Raw genomic sequence first — 24,661 nt, forward strand, 5'->3', positions numbered from 1 at the left:
GACAGCTTCCTGTGCCTACCTCAGGTTCATTTGTTTGTTTATCTGTCTATTCCTACAAGATCATCGTATTTAGGCTTGCAATGCTGCTAAGTCAATTCAGTCGTGTCCGACTCTGTGCGACTCCAGAGACGGCAGCCCATCAGGCTCCCCCATCCCTGGGATTCTCCAGGCAAAAACACTGGAGTGGGTTGCCATTTCCTTCTCCAATGCATGAAAGTAAAAAGTGAAAGTGAAGTCGGTCAATCGTGTTCGACCCTCAGCGACCCCATGGACTGCAGCCGTCCAGGCTCCTCTGTCCATGGGATGTTCCAGGCAAGAGTACTGGAGTGGGGTGCCCTTGCCTTCTCCGTTAGGTTTGCAATGCTTTTCCTAAAATGAGACCTCCTTCGAGCCGGATTCGAACCAGCGACCTAAGGATGACCATCAACCAAGTTCCTACAGTCCTCCGCTCTACCAACTGAGCTATCGAAGGAGCTATTGAGCAGTTGTCTTAGAATACTTTAAATAATCTTTACCTGAGTATTGTAATTTTGACTGTTTATTTCAAAAACAGAGGCAAACGTGAAAGGTGCTAGAAATATTCTAAAATTAATATGGGTAGTGATTATATAATTGTATTTTAAAAATTAATTCCCTTGAACACTAAAGAGTTTTGCTTTGCTACCCCTGTTCTATCTGCTTTAGCTCCTCCTCTCTCAATCAAAAGTGAGCCATGAGTGATACGGTTTTCCTAAATGGGTAGGACAGAATCTTGTTATCTTGAAGCGGAGTTACTTTTCAAAAAGTATGCTCCTTCGAGCCGGATTCGAACCAGCGACCTAAGGATGGCCATTAGTCAAATACCTACAGTCCTCCGCTCTACCAACTGAGCTATCGAAGGATCACCTCTGAGAACTTTTTTAGACTCCCTTTTCTAATGTCTATCCAGATGATTTCTGCTTTGATAATACGCATTCATTTTTAAAAGTATAATTCATTTTGAGCAGTCTTTTTAAAGGCTGAATAGGTCCTATGTCATGATCTGGGTAATTGCTTTCACGGATTTAATAAATATCTAAAATCCATTGGGTTGTACATCTAGGACGTTAGGATATTGTTCTATGTATATCTTAAAAGTTCTACCGATATCCCATGTCCTCCTCCCTAAGTATTACATACCTACTAGGGTGAATTTCTTGCATTACGCCCGATTTCCTGCTGTCCCCTCTAATTACCATTTCCTTTTTCTCTAAAAAAAAAAAAGTCTAGATTTGCTCAATAAATGATATAATTACTGAAAACACAATTAGGTTAAAGAGGATCCCTAAGTTGTGAACAGAGAAATATCTGGTGCATTTTCGTATCATTGTGATTCTCTTTCTGAAAATCTAATGGGAAATTGTGTGTGTTCATAGATCTAATGATGAAATATGTGGAGTGTCAATTTTTTTAGTTGAATAAATAATTTGGGTGGTTCATATTATATTGAATGATTACTGTGGTGCAATTAAAGTGAAACCAAAACACCTATGTAATTTAAATGTGAATATAAATAAATGGTTTTTCCAGAGAAAATTGTCAAACATTGAGGTTCAACAGAGATTGCCTTAGACTTGTGCCTAAAGCAGAAATAGACATAAATGGGGAATACACTAAATTATCTGGAGAGAAAAGGCTTTCTTTGGAAATACACTTAAGGAAAATATATTTTATAAATGTCTGTGCTTATTTATACAAATTTATGCAAAACTATACTATTTATACAAAATGATATTATTGAAAAATATTCCCAAATTTTCCTTAAATGGCAGTTGCCAATGCCTTCTATTTAGGAATATTGAGAGCATGTAGTCAATATTGAATTCAGTAATTAAATCCCTTTCCGTGAAAAATTAAGAAAATATCTAGCAACTTGCAGTGTTCCTGACCTAATAGAGAATTACCAGCTGGATAGGAGAAATCCTAGAAAGTGAAGTTTCTAATTCATTGTCCAGTGTCCTATCCATGCTTCAAATACAAGGTGGAAAATAGCAGATACGCCAAGTGTGAAAAATTCAGCATGGTGCTGGATTCAATTGCTGCTTCAGAGCTGTTGTGTCTTTTGGGATGCAGAAGTTTACTGGGGTGATACTTAGAGGCGCAGGAAGCTCCCAGGAAGAAAACTGAAAAGACAAGTCCACCTTTCCTCTTCCTCCTCCTTGCATTCTCCCGCTAGCTTCCTTTTTGGCAAAGGAAGGGGATGACAGAGGATGAGATGGTTGGATGGCATCACCGACTGGATGGACATGAGTTTGAGTAAGCTCAGGGAGTTGGTGATGGACAGGGAAGCCTGCTGTGCTGCAGTCCTTGGGGTCGCAGAGTCAGACATGACTGAGTGACTGAACTGAATATAAAGCCTAGTAGTAAGTCAGCAGTGTGGTTTATAGAGTCCTACCTCCTTTATCACAAGGCAGATTAAAGGATGTGTGTCTTAGTCTGCACCAGCTGCTATGACAAAATGCCATAGACTGGGTGGTTTAAATAACAGAAATTAATTTTCTCACAGTTCTGGAGGCTGGGATGTCTGAGATCAAGATGACAGCCATTCAGTTCCAGGTGAGAGCTCTCTTCCTGATTTGACAGAGAGAACTCTGATGTCTCCCATTATGAGGACAGTAATCCTACAGGATCAGGGCCCCACCCTAACTACTACATTAACCATAATCACTTTCTAATTCCAAATACAGTCACATTTGGATGTGGGAAGAACACAGTTCAGTCCAGAGCAGTGAGTTTAGAGTTCAGTCAATAGTTTAACAACTGCTAAAATGTCCGTGTGAATTTTATGACAGTATTCTTGATCTTCATTTTACTTCTAATGGAAGCTAAGAGGTTCAAAATTTAATACCTAATTCAATGCTATTGGAAACTAGAACTCCTAGCTCATGGTTGAAATCCCGAAGTTGGTCCCAGTTCATAATCAGTCATCCCAAAGCTCAATCCATGGATCTGAATTGTGGAATTAGGCCACTTTTTTCTTTTTTTCATTCCAGTTCCATATTTGCATCTCTAATATAATCATGGAAAATAAATGTTAAAAAAAAAAAAATGAGTGGAGGACAAACTGACTTTTGTACCTGGGTAAATTCTATCCAAGGAAGAGTAAAGTGAGAACATGTAGATGGAGAGAAGGTAAGGCTGACCTTGAGCCGAATTTTGAGATAAATGGTGGGTTTCTACATACACTTGGAATATCTGAGTTTTGAACTCTTTTGTCTCAAATGGAGTGGGTGCAGGAAGGTGGAGGACTTTTTCCCACAGAAAGTTATTTTTTTTTTTTTTTTTTTAATCCGCCTTGATTGCACTGAAATAGAAAAGAGAAGCGCAAGCATTTAAGAGGATTAAGAGGGTTCTGGAAAGGCCTGCACAGCATGCCTACACAGCATAGGAACATAGAGTCACTTTCTTGAGTAAAATGCTCCATCTTCTCCATTTCAATTTTATCACTTTGCCCCAGTTTCATTGAGACTAGAAAATAAAACTAAACAATAAGAACAAAAAGTTTCTAATGATGGAATTTCAGACAAAGAAGTAGTTGATATTTAGATGTTGGAGAAGGACCTTCAAATGACTTTACTGCAAGTGATGGTCCTCGAAATGCCCAAGAGTTCTCTCTTCAGAACTAACTCTGTACAGTACGTAGCACCTAAAACAGTGCTTGGTACCTGGTACTCCGCAGGCCCAGAATAAAAAGTGGCACCTACTACTTTTGTTTTTGTTTTGCAGAGAATCCAGATCTAAGCATGTAACCATGATTATATTCTCTTCTCCTATTAATATTTACCCTTAGAAAAATAACTTGTACACCCTTGATCGAAATCGGGACTACGAAGTCAGAATGAAGGGAGGAATTTACTGGGACGCACATCCCCTCGTGACCTTGTGTCCACCGACGGAGATTTTTTTTTAAGCCAGACAGAAAGCAGATCTTAGGGGACATTTGTCCGAACTCTGGAGAATCTGTTTCTGGGGCTAGCTGAGTCAACTGGTGGAAAACTTAGGAATGAGGGAATTGTCAGGAACTATTGGGATGGCCAAAAGCCGAGTCTCATTGGTCGAGAAACTTGAATTGCCCTTCTGGATACACCTGCAATTTCCTTCCTGTCCCCGGTTTCCGTAGATGTGAGTCAAGTGTGAAACTCTTGCGCAATATCGAATACAGGTACAAATCGCAGTGGCCACAAGTTCTGAATTACTTTCAGATTTAAAGTGAGAAAGGAAGACAGGTTTACCTATCTACGTGGGGAATTAGCTCAAATGGTAGAGCGCTCGCTTAGCATGCGAGAGGTAGCGGGATCGATGCCCGCATTCTCCAGCTTTATGTTCCACTTACGCTTTGGCCTTTATTCCCATGCTTCTATAAATAATAAACACCTTGCTTAAACATTACCACTTAAAGACGCAATTCAGTAATATTGATGACCTCACCTTTGTCTTCAGTGATAAGGTAGGCAAGTTTGGATGCTTTGGGTTTTCTCTCCGTTTTTGAAGACTGTCTCTACCAGGTGAATTCACACATCTACCTTCCAGTTATTTATACGTTAATGTTACATTTTTATTCTCAGAATCAATTTCCCACATGTCTGATCTCTTGAAGGTAACGTGAAATTCTTACAACTGAAACAAATGATTTCCACCTTTTTTTAAAACTTGGGAGATAATTGCTTTATGTACTTCTTAATACGATTGTGACGAGCTAAAGAATATGTAGGTATGTTTGAGGTTTTTTTTTTTTTTTTTTTACATTCACTCTTCCTCTTCTGAAGTCATCTGGCTGTTTCTACGGAGATGGTGGGGCTGCTGCTGGCACTAATACTGGAAATCTTGAGGAATATGGCCTGATTATGGGAGGGAAGGGCTTCCAGGTGGCGCTAGTGGTAAAGAACCTACCTGCCAGTCCAGGAGACTAAGAGACGCCTGTTCGATCCCTGGGTTGGGAAGATCCCCTGGAGGAGAGCACGCAACCCACTCACCTATTCTTGCCTGGAGAATCCCCTGGACAGAAGAGCCTAGAGAGCTACAGTCCATAGGGTTGCAAAGAGTTGAAGAGTTGGACACGATTGAAGCGAGTAAGCCGGCAAGCACAGCATGGGAGAGAAATCGCAGTGGAGAACTTGTTTGAATTGGAAGCTCTGGTGAGAGCTCGGTGAGAAAATCCAAGACAATCTAATAAGCTGTGCATCCAAGGCCCATGCTATCTTTGAAAAGAAAATTGGACCATTTTTCTTGTTTACTCTTTTGCCCTCAATTCGCATTCAAAGAGCAAGGATACTACCAGTTCTAGCCGTTAATACTGGTAGTTGCCAATGTGTTATAGGCAGTGTCTCTCAAACCTAGTTCATTAAGCCTGGACTTCTGTGTCCTACATTAACTCTCTAGGTGGTTCACTCACCAAAGTTTGAGAATTGCTTACTTAAAGAATAAAAGTTCTGAAGCATGGGAAGGAACATGCAAAGGTGTCAGGCACAAAACCCTCAGACAACTCTTCCTTACTTAATATCTTTTATAGTTGGGAACTCTTCCGTAGGTATTCGGAATCACATTTTTCAGACGGGGTAGAAGTGTGGTTAACATATTTTAATGAAATTGGCATAAAATTAACAATTATTTTCTATTGTTAACCCTTATCTATTAATTTTCTAAAAACTTCTATTCTACAGTGGTTCTCAAATCTTGCAATACGTTCAAATTATCTGGGAGATTTTATTTTATTTTTTATTTTTGAAAAGTTAAAAATGCCTTAACTTTTTATTCCTGGTACCACTACCACAATTTACAGGGCAATATACCTGATGTAATGAAAAGAAAAAGAAAAAGACAAAGCTACAACAGATAAAAGACCTCAGAAATGTACATCTAATTGACACTACATTGCATTAATCAATAGCTGCAATTTTTGCAAACTGTGGCTATGACAGTCCTGAACAAGAAGGGTTTCCTGTTTAAGCTACAGTAACTTTTCTGACTATGGATCATCGTTCCTTCTGTGGCAGATTTTTACAGTTCCTCTAACGCATTTGGGACGACTGTCTCAAAGTAACCTGCAGCTTTCCTGACAACTCCTCGCTCTCTCTCCTGCTAAGAACTGTAGCCCTTTTCTTCTGAGTTTTTAGAACCTTCTGCTACCATATCCACCACTTCCACCACCAGATCCATAACCACCACCATAGGGACTGCCCAAACTTCTTCCACTGAAACTACCCCCTTTCATGGGTCCATAATTTGACTGCTGTTGTCCACTATAATTTCCAAAATCATTATAGTTTCCACCACCACCATAGTTACCTCCAAAATTTCCTCCTTCATTGTAACCATCATATCCTCCACCACTGCCACCATATCCACCACCTTGGTTTCCATATCCTCCTGGTCCACCACCACCGTAACCTCCTCTACTACTATAACCAGGACCACCGCCATAATTGCCACCATCCCCTCTAAATCCATTATATCCACCATTGCCTCCTCCATAGCTCCCTCTGCTGCCACCACCTCCACCACCATAGCCGCCTCTTCCACCAAAGTTTCCACCACAGCCAAAGTTTCCTCCACCACCTCCAGAGTTTCCTCCACGACCCATAAAGTTGCCAGATCCACCTCCACGACCTCTTTGTGATCCAGCAGATTGCATCTCTTGTTTAGAAAGGGCCTTTTTCACTTCACAATTATGCCCATTAATAGTGTGGTATTTCTGAACAACAATTATATCAACTGTATCATGATCATCAAAAGTTACAAAAGCAAATCCTCTCTTTTTCCCACTCTGCCTGTTTTCCATAACTTCTATGGTTTCAATCTTGCCATACTTTTCAAAGTAGTCTCTCAAATTATATTCTTCTATATCTTCTTTAATATCACCAACAAAAATTTTCTTCACTCTTAGATGGGCACCAGGCTTTACAGAATCCTCTCTAGAAACAGCTCTCTTTGGTTCCACTACACGCCCATCAAGCTTGTGCGGTCGAGCACACATTGCTGCATCCACTTCTTCAACACAAGAGTAAGTCACAAAACCAAAGCCCCTGGAACGTTTTGTTTGAGGGTCTCTCATCACCACACAATCTGTAAGTGTGCCCCATTTCTCAAAATGTTCTCTTAAGCTATCATCTGTAGTTTCAAAGCTCAGACCACCAATAAACAGCTTTCTCAACTGCTCTGGTTCCTTGGGTCATGATCCTCCATTTTGAGACCGGACTCGCCTCTTCCAACTCGAGTTCAATATGGGACCGAGAGCTACCTGGGAGCTTTTAAAACTACCGATGTCTAGGTCCCACCGCCAAAGTAGCACAAGTATAGGCGCTTTGTAAAATATTCGCAGGTGATTCTGACATCCACCCACGTTTCCCAGCCAGTAATGAGAATCACCTTTCTTTGCATAACTAAACCTAGAAGGGGAGGTAGAATTTCATCCCTCCTCCAGGGGTTGTAGGTGGCTGCCAGTAGTAGAGCATCCACCGGGAAAGAACAGAGCAAGTCCCGGAAGTTGGTGATGGACAGGGAAGCCTGGCTTGCCGCAGTCCAAGGGGTCGCAGAGTTAGACACGACTGAGCGATTGAACTGAGTACACCAGGGGGCGCTCGTGCTCCACCAGTTACTAACAATTGGTGAGCGTTGTTTCAGCAGGCCGCCCCCTCCCCCTCCCGGGTTCTTCCCGCCCGGGTCTTCTGATCCCCAGGGGTGTGGCGAAGACTTGTCCCTTGATTCCTTGATTCCTGGGTCGGGAAGACCCCCTGGAGAAGGAAATGGCAACCCATTCCAGCATTCTTGTCTAGGAAATCCCGTGGACAGAGGAGCCTGGCAGTCCACAGTCCCTGGGGTCGCAAAAGAGTAGGACGTGACTTAGCGACTAGATCACCACCACCTTTGCTGAAAACGGGCCCAACTCTGATCCCCTGGTCGGGGTTCCGGACTTCTCTGCGGCACCGGCCCTTAATGAATTATGGTGCTGAAGTGCGATCGTGCGTGTTAGAATTTGTTACGGAAAACAATAGTTTAAAGAAACATATTCCCTGCACACAGTTGAGTCTTCAACAGATGCACAAGTATTTATGTAAGTGACAAAGGCCTTAAGGTGGGCGATTTAATTTAAAACCACACAAAACATGAACTCCTTCGAGCCGGATTCGAACCAGCGACCTAAGGATGCCTATGACGTTTATACACTACAGTCCTCCGCTCTACCAACTGAGCTATCGAAGGAATTACGTTTCGAAGTTGACCCGGAGAGGATGCCATCGCTGCATAAGGCTGGGAGACCATTGGTGCTTGTCGTTTTGTTCACCCATGCTGTTGATAAATACGCTCTGGTGGCCTCCACGTTTTCTTTCTTTTTTTAAAATAATCTAGACGTAGCAGCAGCAGTAGCAGCAGCAGTACTCCTTCACAGGGCGACTGCCCTGGGCCAAGGTGAAAACGGTAGCACCCACTGGTTTGCAAAAAGAAAATAAAACAATAAGGCATGAGGAACTAACGAAAATTTAGCAACAGATTGTCTTTTACTGTGATGAATGAATTTAAATAACCAGTCTTAGAATTTTAAGTACTTTAATCTGCAATTTTAACAGATAATTAATAGGAGGAGGAGGAAGAAAACAAGTACCGAGTTAAACTCTTCAAAACATACTAAGACTTCTTTAATTGACATTAGTCCCTGTAGATAAATCAGACTATCATACTAATTCTAAACTCAGAAAATAATCTGTCCATGGGGAGCTAAAATAATATTTTAAAGCTAACTCAAGGTAGAAAGTACTGTCATTCAAATACTAGTTAATTTTGCAAAGTGTGAGTCTAGTCTAATTTTCTGTGACAGTCTAAACCTCAAAATGGTTATTATTCTCTCCTAAATGAAATCCACTTGAGGTGGGAACCGACAAGAGAAATCTGCTTTGGTCTCTACGTTCCACTAAAGATCATTACATTGTCATACTGTTAGGGGAAGCACACTAATTAAAACCGCCCACCCTGGCCAGGCACCATAGTAACTATTTGCATGAGTTGTTTTATGACCGGAGGTTCTGGTAAAGAACACAACTAATAAGCCTCCACCAACCGGAAGAGTTCGGGAAAGGTCAAAAGGAGACACCACATATCCGACCACCTCACGGAACCCTCCTCTCTGGCTTGCTGAACAAGGTGTGCACCACTAGGAAGGACTCTGAGACAACCAGGAAAATAATCCCATCACCATAAAACCCGAGACTGCAAGCCATGTGACAGAGCAGTTCTCCTGGGTTCCCTTACCCTCCTGCTCTGTGCCCGGGCGCCCTTTCCCAATAAAATCTCTTGCTTTGGCAGCAATGTGTCTCCTCGGACAATTCATTTCCAAGTGTTAGACAAGAGCCCAATTTCAGGCCCTGGAAGGGATCCCCCTTCCTGCAACAATACGGTGGAGCCATACACATTGGACAAACGAACCCCTTGTGCAAATAGAACACTGAGACTAGCGTTCACTCTTCCATGGCACAAATACTTGCTTTTTGTTTGTCTGTTTCTGAATAGGTGTTGCTGCTGCTGCTGCTGCTAAGTCGCTTCAGTCGTGTCCGACTCTTTCTCCAGGCAAGAACACTGGAGTAGGTTGCCATTGCCTTCTCCATTGTGTTAAAGTGAAAAGTGAAAGTGAAGTCGCTCAGTCGCATCCGACTCGTAGCGACCCCATGGACTGCAGCCTACCAGGCTCCTCCATCCATGGGATTTTAGGGAAATTTAAATAGAGGCAGTCTTACTCAAGCTTCAGAAGCAGGATAGCAGGCCTCTGAACAGTTTCTAACCTGCCTGGACTTTGCCAGGATTCCGAGCCTGCCTGCAAGCATAGCAAGTCAGGGAGCACTTTAGATAAGAAAGGGAGCAGGTCTTGAAATGCTTAAGCTCCTGGAGGTCTGGCCAACCGTGCCTGGGGTTTAACCTTTGACTGGCAAGATAAAACAAAAAGCATTGTAATAATGTAAAAGTAAAACCAGAGCTGCTCTTTTTGCAGCCTGGGATTACAAGTTCAGTTCAGTTCTGTCGCTCAGTCGTGTCCGACTCTTTGCGACCCCACGGACTGCAGCCCGGGAGACACCGGAAGACCCCGGAAGCCGGAAGACACCAGGCTTGCCTGTCCATCACCAACTCCCAGAGCTTGCTCAAACTCATGTCCATCGAATAGGTGATGCCATCCAACCATCTCATCTTCTGTCGTCCCCTTTTCCTCCCGCCTTCTATCTTTCCCAGCATCAGGGTCTTCTCCAAATGTTAGGTAGTTAGAATAGGAAAAAGGAGTCCAAAATGATGGTGGCTAAAAGACAAAGGAAAAAGCCTGCGAAAATGAAACAAAAGAAAATCTGTGGACCGGAGTGAGAACCTCTGGTGAAACAAACAGCCCTCTTGGCTAGCCCAGTTTACACAGGGCAGGCTCAGGGGGAAGGAGACAAAAAACTTATAACAAGAGGAAGCCAAGACGCATTGAGGTCTCTCCTTTGGGGTAGGCCCGCTGTCACCACTCGAGAGTGTATTATAATTTGCTCCCAGAATAAAACTTAGTTGTAACTGAGCTGAAACACTGGTCCACCCTGTCAAATCTTTGTTGTCTGCTAGACAGAACCGAGGAAATTACACACTACCCTGACACAATAAGTCAGTTCTTCGCATCAGGTGGCCAAAGTATTGGAGCTTCAACTTCAGCATCAGTCCTTTCAATGAATATTCAGGACTGATTTCTTTTAGGATGGATTGGTTGTTTCTCCTTGCTGTCCAAGGGACTCTCAAGACTCTTCTCCAACACCATAGTTCAAAAGCATCAATTCTTCCGTGCTCAGCTTTCTTTATGGTCCAGCTCTCACATCAATACATGACTACTGGAAAAACCATGGTTTTGACTAGATGGACCTTTGTTGGCAAGTGGGAGCCTCCAGAGCTGCTATTTGAAGTCTCACGGGTGAGATGGATGCATCACCTGGGACCCTTTCCCAACTGGACTCCAGATTGCTGTCATTTGGGACTGCCCAGTGCTGTCCAAGTGTGAATGTAGGTTGTCCCCTTTTGATGATATATATGCTGTTACTTCTCTCTGTTGTTTCTATGTCTTTTAAGAATTAAGTCAAATGATCTCTGTTATAAATTCAAATTGTTTATTTGTGTGTAACAAATGGTTTGTTTTGTTAACGAATCCTTCTAACCTAAAGCGAAAGTAAAACTTTCCACAAAACATTTAAAAGCAAGTTGCTAATCACTTAATCTGGTCATTTACCCCCTCAAGTCTTCATAAAACTGAAACATCTGTTTTGAGAGGGGCTAGTCTGAATGGTTTAAATATGAAATTTTATCTCCTCCCCAACCCCAACTGACTGAATAAGTTATCCTATTTTATAGATATACTTAATACTATCCATTTTGTAAAAGTATATACAAAAAGTATCCATCCTTCCTTCCTTTTCTACCGCTCCATATTGCAATACAGAAGATTCAGGCGGTTAAGACAGGTCTTAAGGAGCTTTCAGGAAAGAACAAGTAGCAGATTTGAGAGATTCTGAGAAGTGTGTGTACGTATGTGAATAACTTGAATTTTTGTAGGTCAAGAATCACATCTGGTTCTTCCATATGTCGACTTAGAAAAAATGCACATGAGAGTTGCGAGTTGTTTTATTTGGCTCAAAAAGAGGACTGCAGCCGGAGATAGCTCTGAGAAACCGCTCCAAAGAGGTAGGGGAGGTCAGTATATATATGATTTTGGTAATGGGGAAGTGCATGCAATCAAGCTTAGATTCTCTTTTTACAGAAAGTTTCTGTTAGTCTTGTGAAGCTTCTATTAGTCATGAAGAGCAGTCATCACCGTGAAGGATTTTAGTGCTGTTCTAGATTTGAAGAGATACTAGAATTGGGTTCATAAAATCACCTCCTGATAATATCTTAAAATCACCTCCTGATAATATCTAACTGTTGGAAGACCTGTCCTACCAGTTTTCCTGGAGCACAGACTGCCTCATTTCTGCACTCCACCCTGAACTCCTTTCAGGGGGTGTTGAAGGTCAGCAGCTGCAGCAGCACATGATTTAATCCTTGTAGAGTTAGACAGCAAGCACCCATGGCAAGTGCCAATTTGTAATTGAGACATATGTTACCGAGTCCGAACCCGCTCTACTCCCTGCACAAGAGACCAATTAACTGAGAGACGATGTGTTGAGGCAAAGAATGGGACTTTATTCTGAAAGCTAGCTGACGGAGAAGGTGGCACATTAGTACTTCAAAAGAACCATCTTATCTGGGTCTGAATGCCACATTCTTTTCTAGAACAGAGATGGGGGATGTTGAGGAAGTAAAGTAAAAGGGCCATCAGTCTTGCAAAACATCTCCAGGAATGGCCACCTTGTGGAAGGGATGTGTTCATTTCTTCTTTCTTGCAGCCATTCACAAGTAGGCAGCGTCAGATTATTTCTCTGTGAGCTGAATAAAGGCACCTGAGTTTGACAGTCAAACACAGGGGCAGTGTTCTCTGAGGCAGACCATTATATATGATTATAATAACAAAAGCAACACAAAGCAAGTCAAAGAAACAGTTTCAAAAAGAGTCAGAACTGGCTCTTCCCTGCAACAAACCTAGCCTTCTTTTCCATATATTTACGCAGTAAAGTATAACAATGTGAAAGTGTTAAGAAGCAGGAAAGTTTTGGAGTTCCTTTCTTTTTCGTCTTCATAAGTATTCTTAGATGCAGGTGGGAGACAAATTTTGAATGTTACCATAACCGGAAAGAACAAATCTGACTCCGTTTTAAACATATTTCTTTTACTTTAACCTTTGAACCCACATTCCTCAGTGGTAAAGAATCCACCCGCCAAACCAGGAGACGGAAGGTTCAATCCCTGGATGGCGAGGATGCCCTGGAGAAGGAAATGGCAACCCACTCCGGTATTCTTACCCAGGAAATCTCAAGGACAGAAGAGCCTGGAGCGTTACATTCCAAGAGATCACAAAAGACTCAGACAAGACTTAGTGACTAAACACTTTAACCTTTGCATTCTATTAGCTTCATTATAAATTTATCACTAAAGGGATGTTGCCTAAGGATTAAACTATACATAAAAGCCTTTTTCCAGGAACCGTGCCTCCCAGGCCTGAGGGCTTAAGGTGAAAAATACCTTTGTTTAGTTTCCAGAGAAACCCTGACCCAGCCCCCCTGTGAATGGATGCTGGAAAGAAGAAATTATCAGATCCCTCCCCCTCCCCACCCCACTCCCACCCCACACTCCAGTCTTGTGAGAACAAGGAAATATTTGCTACAACTTACTGGGTTTTTTTGTTTGTTTGTTTGTTTTAACTTGATTGCCTCACTTTCCCCTCTTTGTTCCATAAAAGACACTAGCATCCAAGCCAGACCAGAGGGTTCTTGAGGCCGTTTGACCACCATCTTCTGCAGTTGGTTGGCCTTGCAGATAAAGTCGCTATTCCTTTCCCCAACACCTCATCTCTCTATGGATTGACCCGTGTGCGACGAAAAGTAGGAGCTTGGACTTGATCACAAACTTCTGCGACGCCAGTCAGGGCCTTGCTACTAGAGGCCAGTGGGCGGGTGGCACAATTTTAGGGTAAGGCCCTAGAAGCTGCAGGCACCACTTGTTCTGAAAATCTTCCCCTTCAAAGTCCCCTGAAGCGGCACCAGACGCTTGCAGCAAGGAATCCACAGACTTCTAGAAACTGAAGAACTCGATCATCCAGTAGTGTGAGTCGCTGTTGGTGGACAACAGGGAACACCCTCCCCCACACAGTTGGGGTTTTCCTCCACCAGGCCAGCCAATTTGTTTTGCATTTGACTGAGATACCCTGTTGGAGAGGGCACTTGTTGGACTCTACCCGACTTGGAAACCAGTTTGTTTCCTTCTACTCTGTTCATTCTTGTTGGAATGTGTGCTTTTAGTGTTGGGATTTGTTTGTGCTTTTGGTGCTTTGTTGTTCTTGAACTTTTAAATATGGGAAATACGCCATCTGTCCCTAAGGAAAGCCTTTTGGGGGATTATCTTAAATAAGTGGGCAAAATATAGCTTTGAGCCTATGACTAAGAAAGAGATGATATTCTATTATGACAATGTGTGGCTCCAACATATATTAGGATCAGAAAAGTGATGACACCTGAAGGGCTCACTCAATTACTATACAGTCTTGCAATTGGAATTGTTTTGTGCAAGGGCAGGGGAAAAGGGTTAGATTCCATATGCACAGCATTTATGCTATTACATCAAGAGGAAAAGAAGTCAGATGACTGCCAGCCTACAGTGCAGCAGTCTGAAAGGAAACCCAAGAGAAAATCTGTTGTATGAAAGGGAGCGGGAGAAAATGAGAGTGAGGGCATGTTAGTCACACCTTAAATCCCACTCTGGCCAATACGGCTCCCCCACCTGACCTGGTAACTTCAGATTGCTCCCATGCCCCAGAACTACTCACTCCTTTCATGTGTTCATCTTTTCCCTACTTATGGGGAACGATTAGAAGTTTCTATGTTAATCCCTGGGGCACAGGCACTTAGTTTCGTATTGTTAGGTAGGTAGAATAGGGAAAAGGAGTCCAAAATGGCGGTGGCTAAAAGACAAGGAAGGTCCGAGGACCACAGTGAAGACTTCAGGCAGAACAAACAGAACAAACAGCACTCCTGGCTAAGCCCAATTTGCATAGGGCAGGCCCAGGTGGAGGAAAAACATATAAAAAGAGGAGCCAAAGGAGAAAAGGAATTGGAAAAAAGATTGCTCTAGGCTAAAAAATAAGAAGGAAAACAAGAAAGATAGGAGCCACTCAGATGGTTGAAAGAGAGGAATATTAATGAATGAAGAAGACCAGGGGCTCCATTGGACTTGAGGCCCAATTCTAATTTCCCCACATGAACCCTGAGTAAAATTGACTAGCGAATGAGTTGATAGACTTTTGATACATGCAGGTGCAACATACTCTATAGAAAACACCAAGGTGGCACCAAAAAACATCTCGATTCATCAAAATTGTAGACCTATGTATTCACAAAATTGTCATTTGTGTCTGACTTTACTTTTCTTCCAGAGACTGTCCTCTCAAGGTCAGATCTAACTGTAGGCTAACATGTTCTTGTAGACAGCCTCTTAAATTACTGACCTCTGGCTGTTCTTTGCTATCTGGCTCAATCCAGGATCAGTTAAACTGTAATCATGAACAGAAAGTCTGGACTCTGCTTTCAGATTATCTGTCCTAAGAAAAAGCCACTTAAGTTTTTTTTTTTTAGTTATTTTGATAGGTGGGATTTATTAAACAATGTTATATGTATAAAAGATTGTGTTAAGTATTCTAAAGGTGAGGCAACTAAATTATTCTTCAACAAATATGTGAGAGCTTACTATGTATCAAATTCCTGAATTCCAAAATGTCATAATGTGTTTTTTTTCTCTTTTGTAACCCCACAGTGTGGCTGTATTTGGAATAAGGAAGTAATTAAAGTCAGATTGGTGTTCTTGAAAGAAGAGACATCCGGGAAGCGCATTCCCTGTTTCTGCCTTTGAGGACACAGCAAGAAGACAGCCCTTTATAAGCCCAGAAGAGAGTGCCCACCAGTAACTGAATCAGCTAGTGCCTTAATCTTATACTTCTCAGCCTCCAGAACTGCAAGAAAATAAACTTTTTTTAGTTTAAGCTACCCAATCTGTGGTATTTTGTTTTGGCAGCCCAAGTAGAGTAAGAAACCAGCAGGAACCTATGCTCTTTTTAACCACCTTCCTTTGCAGTTGAAGTGTTAGGTCTAAGGAGTTAGGTTAGCTTGTGTTCTGGACCAAGCTCAGGGATGGTCTTGGCCTTGGAGATGTTTGCATGGGTCTTGGGTTCAGAAATTCACTTTTTAAGTAGGTTAACTCAATTTTAACAAGATAGCCCAATGGCCATAAGACTGAGGAAAGGCAATCTGTTCTAAGAAACACAAAAAATTGTTTATATACCAGAAATCCATTAAGGTAATTGACAACAGGACATATGACTTATTAATACCAGTAATATTTGTTCCTCTGTGTAGGACATCCCTTTATAGTTTTTATCATACCAGGAAACCAAAACATTAAGCAGAGGCTGCTGAGTGAGCAAAGGGAAATCAGGCTTTACAATAAGACTTAGGATGTGATATCCACAACATGTGGTCTGTAAATGTTCAATGAGTGTTTTCTCTAGTAAATAAAATGTTCGTATGAATCAGAAACAGGATCTCGGTTCCCTTGATTTTAGTGGATAAATACTGGTGATCTCTTAACTCTATTTCTGTCGCTGTCACCTATTTTTTATTTTTTATTTATTTATTTATTTATTTTTTACCTATTTTTTAAAAGTCACTCCAACCACCTTAATTTTGTAATAAGTATCCAACTTGGAAAAGATGCTTAATAAAAATATGGTCATCAATTGATTTGAAAGACTTCTTGTCTTTAAAGGAGACTGGAAAACAGTTACTTTCTAGGAAAGCTGCTGCTTGTCCATCCATTTTCAGTTGACTCGTGATTCTCAGTTTCACTGTTTATATTGACAATACTTCCAGATTGGAGGGTGTCAACTTATTTTAAAACGTGATTCCATATGCCCAACCATAGGTGCTATTGATTTAAATAGGTGAAATACGAACTTTAAACATTGGATTTCTTAATAACAATATTCAGGTTCCTGAGTAAAGAAAAAAGCAAGATCTGGATGGGAAGGTTGGAGAGTGGTAAACAGTATGTCTCCAGCGTGCTCAGAAGTAGGCACTCTTTCAATACAATAATCAATAGTTCTGGGGCTTTTGGTCTTAATAGGTACAGTTAAAATTGTCAGGTTTTCAAAACGACATAATGTTAACATCTAACTCCTTTTGCTCTGATATACACTAAGCAAACTTTCGCACGAATTTTGCCTTCCGAAATTTGAAAGCAGAAGGAAATGGCAACCCACTTCAATATGCTTGCCTGGAGAATCCCAGGGACGGGAGCCTGGTGGGCCGCTGTCTCTGGGGTCACACAGAGTCGGACACGACTGACGTGACTTAGCAGCAGCAGCAGCAGCAGCAGCAAAAACACACTAGGGGAATTTCCCGGGTGGTGAAATGGATAAGAATCTGCCTTCCAATGCAGGAAACAGGGGTTTGATCCCTGATCTGGGAAGATTCCACTTTCCGCAGAGCCCAGCGCCACAACTACTTAGACGGCACTCTAAAGCCCAAGGGTTGCAATTACGAAGCCCACGAGCCTTGGAACGTGTGCTCCGCATGGAGAGGAGCCCGCGCACGGCAACTAGAGAGCAGCCCCTGCTCTGCACAAGGAGAGAGAGCCCGGGCACAGTAGCGAAGACCCAGGGTAGCCAACTTGACTATCCACACTTCCATTCAAGAGAGAATGGCAGAAATGCAATTTGGATTTTAAAAACCAGGTTTAGATCTTTAAATTTTATTTTCTAGGCAGTTTCAACCTGTTGTGGGTTGGATTTTCATCTATGTTGTGTTGTTTAGTGGCTAAGTCGTGTCCGCCTCTTTTGACCCCATGGAATGGATCCCGCCAGTTCCTTCTCCAGGGGTTGATCAACCCAGCGATCAACTCCACATCTCCTGCACTGGCAGGATTCTTTACCATGAGCCACCAGGGAAGCCCCCATTCTTATCTATAAGGAGATCCATTGTGCTGTTTATGTGTGGGTGATCAGGAGCTGAAAGGGTATATGGGATAGTGGTAATAGAAAATCTCTCTCGTTACTACATAATGGCACTTGCTTGAGCCAGAAAGTAGAATCACCATTCTCAAAATTCCATGAACATCACTGTCTCTGCCCCCTAAACTGTTTCTTTTGTTTGGATTGTCTTCTCCACCCTCACACTTGACCTTCCCAACATCCTTGCATCCTAAATCGTTTTTGATGGGAAATCATCCCAGAAGTTTAAATAAACAAAGCCAATGCCCTACCAGAGACCTCGTATCTCTTATCAAAATAAAAGCTCTAATAAAGTCAGAAAAAAAAAGCGTTGCCGCCAGGGGGCGATGAGGCTTAACTTCGCGGAGCCAGAAAGCTGGCCCGAACAGTTCAACAGAGCCAGTAAACCGTAGCAGGTCACCAGGATTCCGTAATTCAGTATTGGACAGTTTTGGAATATAAAGTTTCTCATGTGTGGCAACGGTGGGGAACTTCGTTTCCGAGATGAGGAAGGTGCGGAAATCTAGCGGAGAGAAAAGATTGAAAAAAAGATACAAAAGATACCACTCGCCCAACGTGGGGCTCGAACCCACGACCCTGAGATTAAGAGTCTCATGCTCTACCGACTGAGCTAGCCGGGCGGCTGGTTTGAAATCCTGCCTTAATGAATTAAGAGACTATGTCGAACAGACTTCCTGGACCGACGGTGATTATAGGATTTTAGATTTTATTTGACTGCTTTTGTTATATAAGCTAGATGATATGAAACGGCAAAGAATGTAAGCATTATTAGAAATTATTGGAGCGCACTCCAATCACTTTCATAACTTCTTCCGTATTCCTCTCATTTTTACCAACCTGTACTGATAGACTACAAACTGTTTCTGGAATCCAAGAGTAGTAATCTGAACGTCCTAAGAGTGACCCCCAACTCTGGTACTCCTAGAGCTTCAGGCCTGGTTGACAAGGTGGTTGGTTACCAGCCTAAAGGGCTCAGGTCCTCGAACCCAGAACTGCACAAGGCCTTCTCCGTAACCCGCTAAGACATTCCTCTCCTGTTTCTATCACCTGTTAACCTTGGCCCCTCTTGCCACACTGTGTAGCTGCAGTCCTGAAGGAATTCCCTGCGGTTTTCTCCTTCCTTTTCAGGCCCCTTATGCTCGTTCATTTGTTGTTCTTCTCCGTAATCAAAGTTTACACACATAGAAAAGGGAGGTGGGAAGGGGTGTTGCAACTGTATTTTAACATAAAATGTTTGACAACCACTGTAATATAGAATCCAATGATTTTTGTGTATTTTGTTTACCACAGACTGCAAAAGTTCATTGATTGTAATATGCTAAACAAATATCTGTTTAAAGAGAATACCAACAGTATGTTCCAGCAGTACGGAAAAAGTGTCCCTTCTCCATAAACAAGCAGAGCCCCTATTCCTAAATAATACAGGAAAACGCAACAAGGAAAGCTGAAAAAAACTTGTACAAAATTTTCCAGCCTCACAACTGTATACGCAAATATTTGATTATTCCATTTGAACCCATTTATTTGATGTGATGAATAAATGATGGATGACATTGAATTGAGATGTGACCATAGTCTTCCTATACATTTCATATGGCCACACCCGTGGAGTTGGAACTTCTAGAATAACCAGAAATATTTGGCTTTGCAAGAGTCAATTTATAGCTGTTGGAAAAGTGAATAAGAGCCAAAGCTGAAAAGTACTTGCCTCTCTTAATTAAATTATCAAGTTATTTGTTGGAATCAGGTGCATACACAGCCTACATCTACATGAATATACAACAGTTTAACTTAACAGCAAATGTACCAATTTCTTGTGGGTGAGTTTGACTTAACAAAAATTCAACAAGGTGAGCAGACAAAACCTGGGCTCGTCCGGGATTTGAACCCGGGACCTCTCGCACCCTAAGCGAGAATCATACCCCTAGACCAACGAGCCATTGGCTTTTCAAAACGGATTAAATATTTCACTTCTCGCTCTTCATTTGTGTTCAGTTTCATTGGTAGATGTACATAACTATAAATTACTTTTACCCCACTGTTTCTCTTTCCCTTCTACCCTCTTTTCCTAGTTTCAAAAACAGATCGACTTGGCTCAGAACTTCCCTGGATTTCCCCGCAGCCCAGTTCTTCGAAGCTTGGTTTGTATAAAGCCTATTTCTCAAAAGTCGCTGATCCATCCTTTGTAAGAAACAACCGTGACGTTTACTTAAAATGCAGAAACTTGTAGTCTTCTTCAAATCTACTGAGTCAAAGTCCCTGCGGGGTGAGGCCCAATAAGCCCATTTTTTACAAGCTTTACATATCTTAGTATTTTCGACGAAAATAGTGAAAATTCACTCAACGGGATATAAAGCTCTGAGGTGGTGAAAAAAGAAAGAAAATTCGTTGTTCAAGGAACAAGGGGATACATAATTAGGGTCCTGAAAGTCGATTTTAGTGGAAAACGAGACTGATTCAGGAGGCGTTAACATCAAGGAGTGGATGGAACAGAGGGACAACTGGTGTCGATCAACCTGGACCGAATGGTTGGTGACAGACGGCAAGGCGGATTCTGGAAAAGGGCTTAGTCGTTTCTTACTTAAAAAACAAACAAACAAAAACGACAAAATTCAAAGTAGGAAGAAAACTGTTCTCAAGGTGAGAATCCTCCCTTCAGATGAAGGATGATCTAGTCAAATAGGAATCCTCAACTGAGCAATCAGAGATCATTCACACTTGCCCTGCATCTTAGTATGTTTTCAGACTATTTTGAGGACAGTGTTTGGCCACTAAACAAGCTGGTGACAGTTTTTCCTTCTAATGAATTTAATAATTCCTAAAGTGTTCTGCTCTTCTGTCCATGGAATTTTACACACACACAAACACGAATACACGGTGTCCTGCTGCTTTTCTGCTTCTCTAGGGCAAAACTTCGAGCACTCTGACTTACCCAGAAGACAGGTGGCCCAGACTCCCTCGGATGGTTTGGTCTTGTGGCAAAATCATGCAGCAGGTTGTCTCGTAGGTCAGTCCCAGAAAAGTAAACTATGGCCCGTACGGGGATCGAACCCGCGACCTTGGCGTTATTAGCACCACGCTCTAACCAACTGAGCTAACCGGCCACTTGCCACCTCAACCGTATTCCAAGCTTTAATAAGAAACTATTTCCATTCTTGCTATTTTGTTTGTTTATTTTGTTTTGCTATTATGAATAGAATGATGTATCTGAGCCACCGGATTTACCTACATCAAAGAAGCCTTCGTTTTTTTCCCATTTGTCCTACTTTTTCAGCACCGTGACTCAGCAACAATAGCCTCTACTCCCCTTTCAGTGTTTCCGGACCAGTAACCGTTCCAAGTTTCCAGGTTGTTCCTCTTCGGCCATATGTACGCTGGGTGTGTTTTGCTGCGTTTTCAATTTCATTCATTTTAGATAAAAATATCCTAAAATTCCTCAAGGTTATCCTGCTTCCCTCTCTACACATACAGTTCTATACTTCGTGGCTAAAAGGGAACCATAGAAAATTAGACTAGGATACAAAGTATTCACACATGTTTTTAAGGTATGATTTCTGATCACTTACGTAAAAGGACCTGGAGATGCCGGGGATCGAACCCGGGGCCTCATACATGCGAAGCATGCGCTCTACCACTGAGCTACATCCCCGACCCCAGAAGTAGCTGTTTGCAGTTCTTCCCAATGCTTTGAATTGGATTTTTCCTCCTCTCTAATTCTTAAGGTTTTCTGAATCCTTAAGTTAAAGTATTCTTTGCGTTTTCAGTGGAATCTTGAAATGGTTAATGGGGCAACATTCATCGGCATCCCGAGTGGAGACAGCCTTACAGTAATTGCACCCCTGTCAAGCACTTAACATAGAGACCGAAGGATATCTGACGAGGAAAAAAAAGAGTGGGACTGTCCTTTTAAAGCTGCTGCTGCTTCTTTTTTTCTTCTTCAAAGATAGCTGAGACCCAGTACGAAATCATATCGCTCCCTCAGTCCCTCGACCGACATTCAGGTGTCCAAAGTGCGACCGAAAGATGATTTAATTACCCCTTAAAATTATCAGCTTTGGGTTGACTTCTTTTTGAAAGTATTTTGAGCCCAGATATAGAATATTTGACTTATTTCTCTGGGAAACTTAGGAACTAAAGGCCAACATTCTACAGTTTTTGACTGCGCTGAATTCTGTATAGTACTATCGTATATATCTCTATGTATATGCAACATAGAGATATAGTGCTTATTTATGCATACAGCGTTTATCTATATTAGAGAGTGGAAAGAACTGGGGAGACATTACAATTAATGTAATATGGTTATATCTCGGCCTAAAAGAAGACTGTGGCTGAGTTTCTATGTCAAGTAGTTTCCGAATAGCCATCTCTGAACCTTCGGAATCACAGTCGAAATGTCTAAAATGGGGCGTCTGAATGTATACATAAATTGACTATAGTCAATGTAGTAGTAATCACTCATGTGAGCCCGGATAGCTCAGTCGGTAGAGCATCAGACTTTTAATCTGAGGGTCCAGGGTTCAAGTCCCTGTTCGGGCGGCTTTGTTTTCTTCCCTCTTCTAACATGTTTATCCCCCAAAACAGTAACGGAAAGGAAAGGAAAGGAAGGTCAAATCATAGACTGATTTCACACACACACACAAACAGGAAGGGATTATGAGCATGGCATAGTTATCATAACCCAGGATATTTTCAGACTGTAGAAGGGCCTTTTAGCCAGAAGTCAGAGCACACAACATTTCACCTAGATTCTGGAACACAATTAAAAGTTTCATTGGTCACAATGTATCAAAGGCCAAACTCTGTCTTGGAAAGCAACCAATGTGCAGAACTGCTCTCTCTTTCCTACACTGACGAGCTCTGCTCAGCGCTAAGCTTTGAGGATTTCCAGGTAAACTGTACAGAGGAGGTGGTACCATACTCGGAACTCATGGCCCAGGGACAGAGCTTTCCAAACTTCTTTGGCCACGATCAATTCATACTTTAGTTTACATCTGGACCCCTACACAAACGTGTAACAGGAACAAAAAGTTGCCTGAATTACCACTTACCTGTACATGTATTGCATTCTATTTTGGATTCTATGTTTGTCTAAAAATGCTGGGTGATACCCATCTTTAAATTCATTTTATATCACCCTCATTTGGAATCACTGGGCTGTAGGGTGATTAAAAAAAAATGAAATTTAACATACAGTACAGAACAATAGGTACTATGCTTGTTACGAGACCAGGCCCATACTGCTTGCAGAATGACAGACCAATAAATTGAGAAACTAGTTTTTGGGGCAATGAATAGCAACAGTATTCAGTGTCAGCAGATGGTGGACTAGTGTCCCAAAGAACCATCTTCTCTGAGTTAGAAATCAGGCTTCTTTTATACTAAAGAAGGGGATGGGGCGAAGTCCTGGTTCTGGGAAATATTAATTTCTTCCTTCCTGCAACCATTCACAGGCGAGCCTAGTCAGGTGTCCTGTGAGCTAAACAAAGATATTTTAGTTTAACATTCATTACATGGGAGGCAGGGCTCCCAGAAATGAGCTCTTACCTATAATTTAAGCTAATAGCCAACATCCCTTTAGTGACTAACTTGTAGCAAAAGCAACAGAATACAAAGGTGAAAGTAATTTGTTCTTTCCTATTACACCCTGAGTAATCTGCCTGCACTGCCTTTTCCTCTAAATCCAAGTTCTCTCCTCTAGAGACTCCAAAGCCTCAGGTCACCTCAGCACAGGGGCACCAACACCATCTCTGCCCTGTTAGGAACTACTGAAGAAGCATAACTTGGCTTTTGGTAATTCCCCAAAGTGGAAATTTCATCCTAATGCATCCAGCAAATAAAAGACAAATAAGATTTTACCTTGCTATTAAAAATTATCAAGGACTTCCCTGGCAGTCCAGAGGTTAAGAATCCAGGCTTCTACTGCAGTTATCAAACAATTTCTAAAACATCTAGAAAAGAATAACAGATCACTACTTGTCAGTTGACTTGCTGGCATGGTAGGCAGCATATCAGTCTCATAATGTGAGAACCCTGGGGCCTTCCTCAGAGAGTGTAGCATTTGCAGCAAGAAAAATACTGCAGAAGAAGTAACCCAATCTGATCATCATTATTATTGCAATGAGTCACACAAAAAATTTCTCCTTTAAGCGCTTACCACCTTAAAACTTTGATAAGGCCACTCAACTGTAGATGAAAGCTTTTTCTGTCTCTTAGAAAGTGCGTTTGGGCTGTGACCCCACAGATTTTTGTTTTTTAATAATGCTTACAGTTTTTTTCAAAAGAAAAGAAACTTCTAACTTGAATTAAACATGATAAGTGGTGAGGGGGGTGGTCACAAAATTGAATATTTTCAAATGTTGAGCTGCTACACATCTTGAGAAGATGAAAGACTTACCAATATATCAGTATGTATAATTAGATGAGAGTCCAAGGATTCTACATGCAGCCTTTGGGGGAAGTTTGAGATAGAAAGAGAAGTCAACCACTTGAAGTTTTCCATTTTGCGGCTTGGATCTTGGTGGGCTAAAACACCACCCCTGTTGAGGTGTGTGCCAACAACAAAGGTCTACCTGGATGCTAATCCAGATGCTACAACAAAGGGCTACATGGCTAATTGACAGACTTGCCAAGAATGTTACTCCAGTTCCAGGAGGTGAGCAGTTTATATGTTAGTTATAAAATGACACTGTATTAAATTATATACAGACAAATTATATCTCCATTCTATACTATTCTCTTGATCTCTAAACCTGTCCCCATTAGCCTGTATATCTTCAAGCACTTAAAATCAAATGACTTCTAGGTAGAGGATTATTTTTTACTGTGTGTAAAATAAATAAGCTACAAAGATATACTGTACAGCACAGAAGATATAGTCAATGTTTTATGATAACTATAGAGTATTGCGGAGAAGGCAATGGCACCCCACTCCAGTACTCTTGCCTGGAAAATCCCATGGATGGAAGAGCCTGGTGGGCTGCAGTTCATGGGGTC

General features: G+C 41.8%; 1 protein-coding gene, 9 non-coding genes and 1 pseudogene across 11 annotated transcripts in view; 2 read left to right on the forward strand and 9 right to left on the reverse strand.

The window, feature by feature from the left end:
* Positions 1–382: 382 nt before the first annotated feature.
* On the reverse strand, positions 383–472 carry TRNAY-GUA. The gene is given in 2 exon segments: positions 383–418; positions 436–472. It is a non-coding gene; the product is annotated as a tRNA-Tyr (tRNA).
* A 318-nt stretch (positions 473–790) lies between these two features.
* Positions 791–880, reverse strand: TRNAY-GUA. The gene is given in 2 exon segments: positions 791–826; positions 844–880. It is a non-coding gene; the product is annotated as a tRNA-Tyr (tRNA).
* Positions 881–4,260: 3,380 nt separating this feature from the next.
* On the forward strand, positions 4,261–4,333 carry TRNAA-AGC. The gene has a single exon. It is a non-coding gene; the product is annotated as a tRNA-Ala (tRNA).
* A 1,398-nt stretch (positions 4,334–5,731) lies between these two features.
* Positions 5,732–7,186, reverse strand: LOC104982855 (annotated as a pseudogene). The gene has a single exon (XR_824563.1). The product of XR_824563.1 is annotated as a heterogeneous nuclear ribonucleoprotein A3 pseudogene (transcript).
* Positions 7,187–8,126: 940 nt separating this feature from the next.
* Positions 8,127–8,217, reverse strand: TRNAY-GUA. Its single transcript is given in 2 exon segments — positions 8,127–8,162; positions 8,181–8,217. It is a non-coding gene; the product is annotated as a tRNA-Tyr (tRNA).
* Positions 8,218–12,112: 3,895 nt separating this feature from the next.
* HMGN4 (high mobility group nucleosomal binding domain 4) overlaps positions 12,113–24,661 on the reverse strand; it is a 26,424-nt gene continuing 13,875 nt past the window's right edge. The window contains exons 4-5 of the mRNA XM_010832303.1: positions 17,980–18,167; positions 12,113–12,139 (exon numbers count right to left, since the gene is read on the reverse strand). Coding sequence (XP_010830605.1) covers positions 12,113–12,139; positions 17,980–18,167 — 215 coding nt within the window. The remainder of the gene's footprint in view (positions 12,140–17,979; positions 18,168–24,661) is intronic.
* TRNAK-CUU lies at positions 18,213–18,285 on the reverse strand. The gene has a single exon. It is a non-coding gene; the product is annotated as a tRNA-Lys (tRNA).
* On the reverse strand, positions 19,533–19,604 carry TRNAP-AGG. The gene has a single exon. It is a non-coding gene; the product is annotated as a tRNA-Pro (tRNA).
* On the reverse strand, positions 20,696–20,769 carry TRNAI-AAU. Its single transcript has one exon. It is a non-coding gene; the product is annotated as a tRNA-Ile (tRNA).
* TRNAA-CGC lies at positions 21,243–21,314 on the reverse strand. The gene has a single exon. It is a non-coding gene; the product is annotated as a tRNA-Ala (tRNA).
* TRNAK-UUU lies at positions 22,132–22,204 on the forward strand. Its single transcript has one exon. It is a non-coding gene; the product is annotated as a tRNA-Lys (tRNA).

Source organism: Bison bison, unplaced genomic scaffold (assembly GCF_000754665.1).
Source record: "Bison bison bison isolate TAMUID 2011002044 unplaced genomic scaffold, Bison_UMD1.0 scf7180017860731, whole genome shotgun sequence".
Classification (NCBI taxonomy): Eukaryota; Metazoa; Chordata; class Mammalia; order Artiodactyla; family Bovidae; genus Bison; species Bison bison.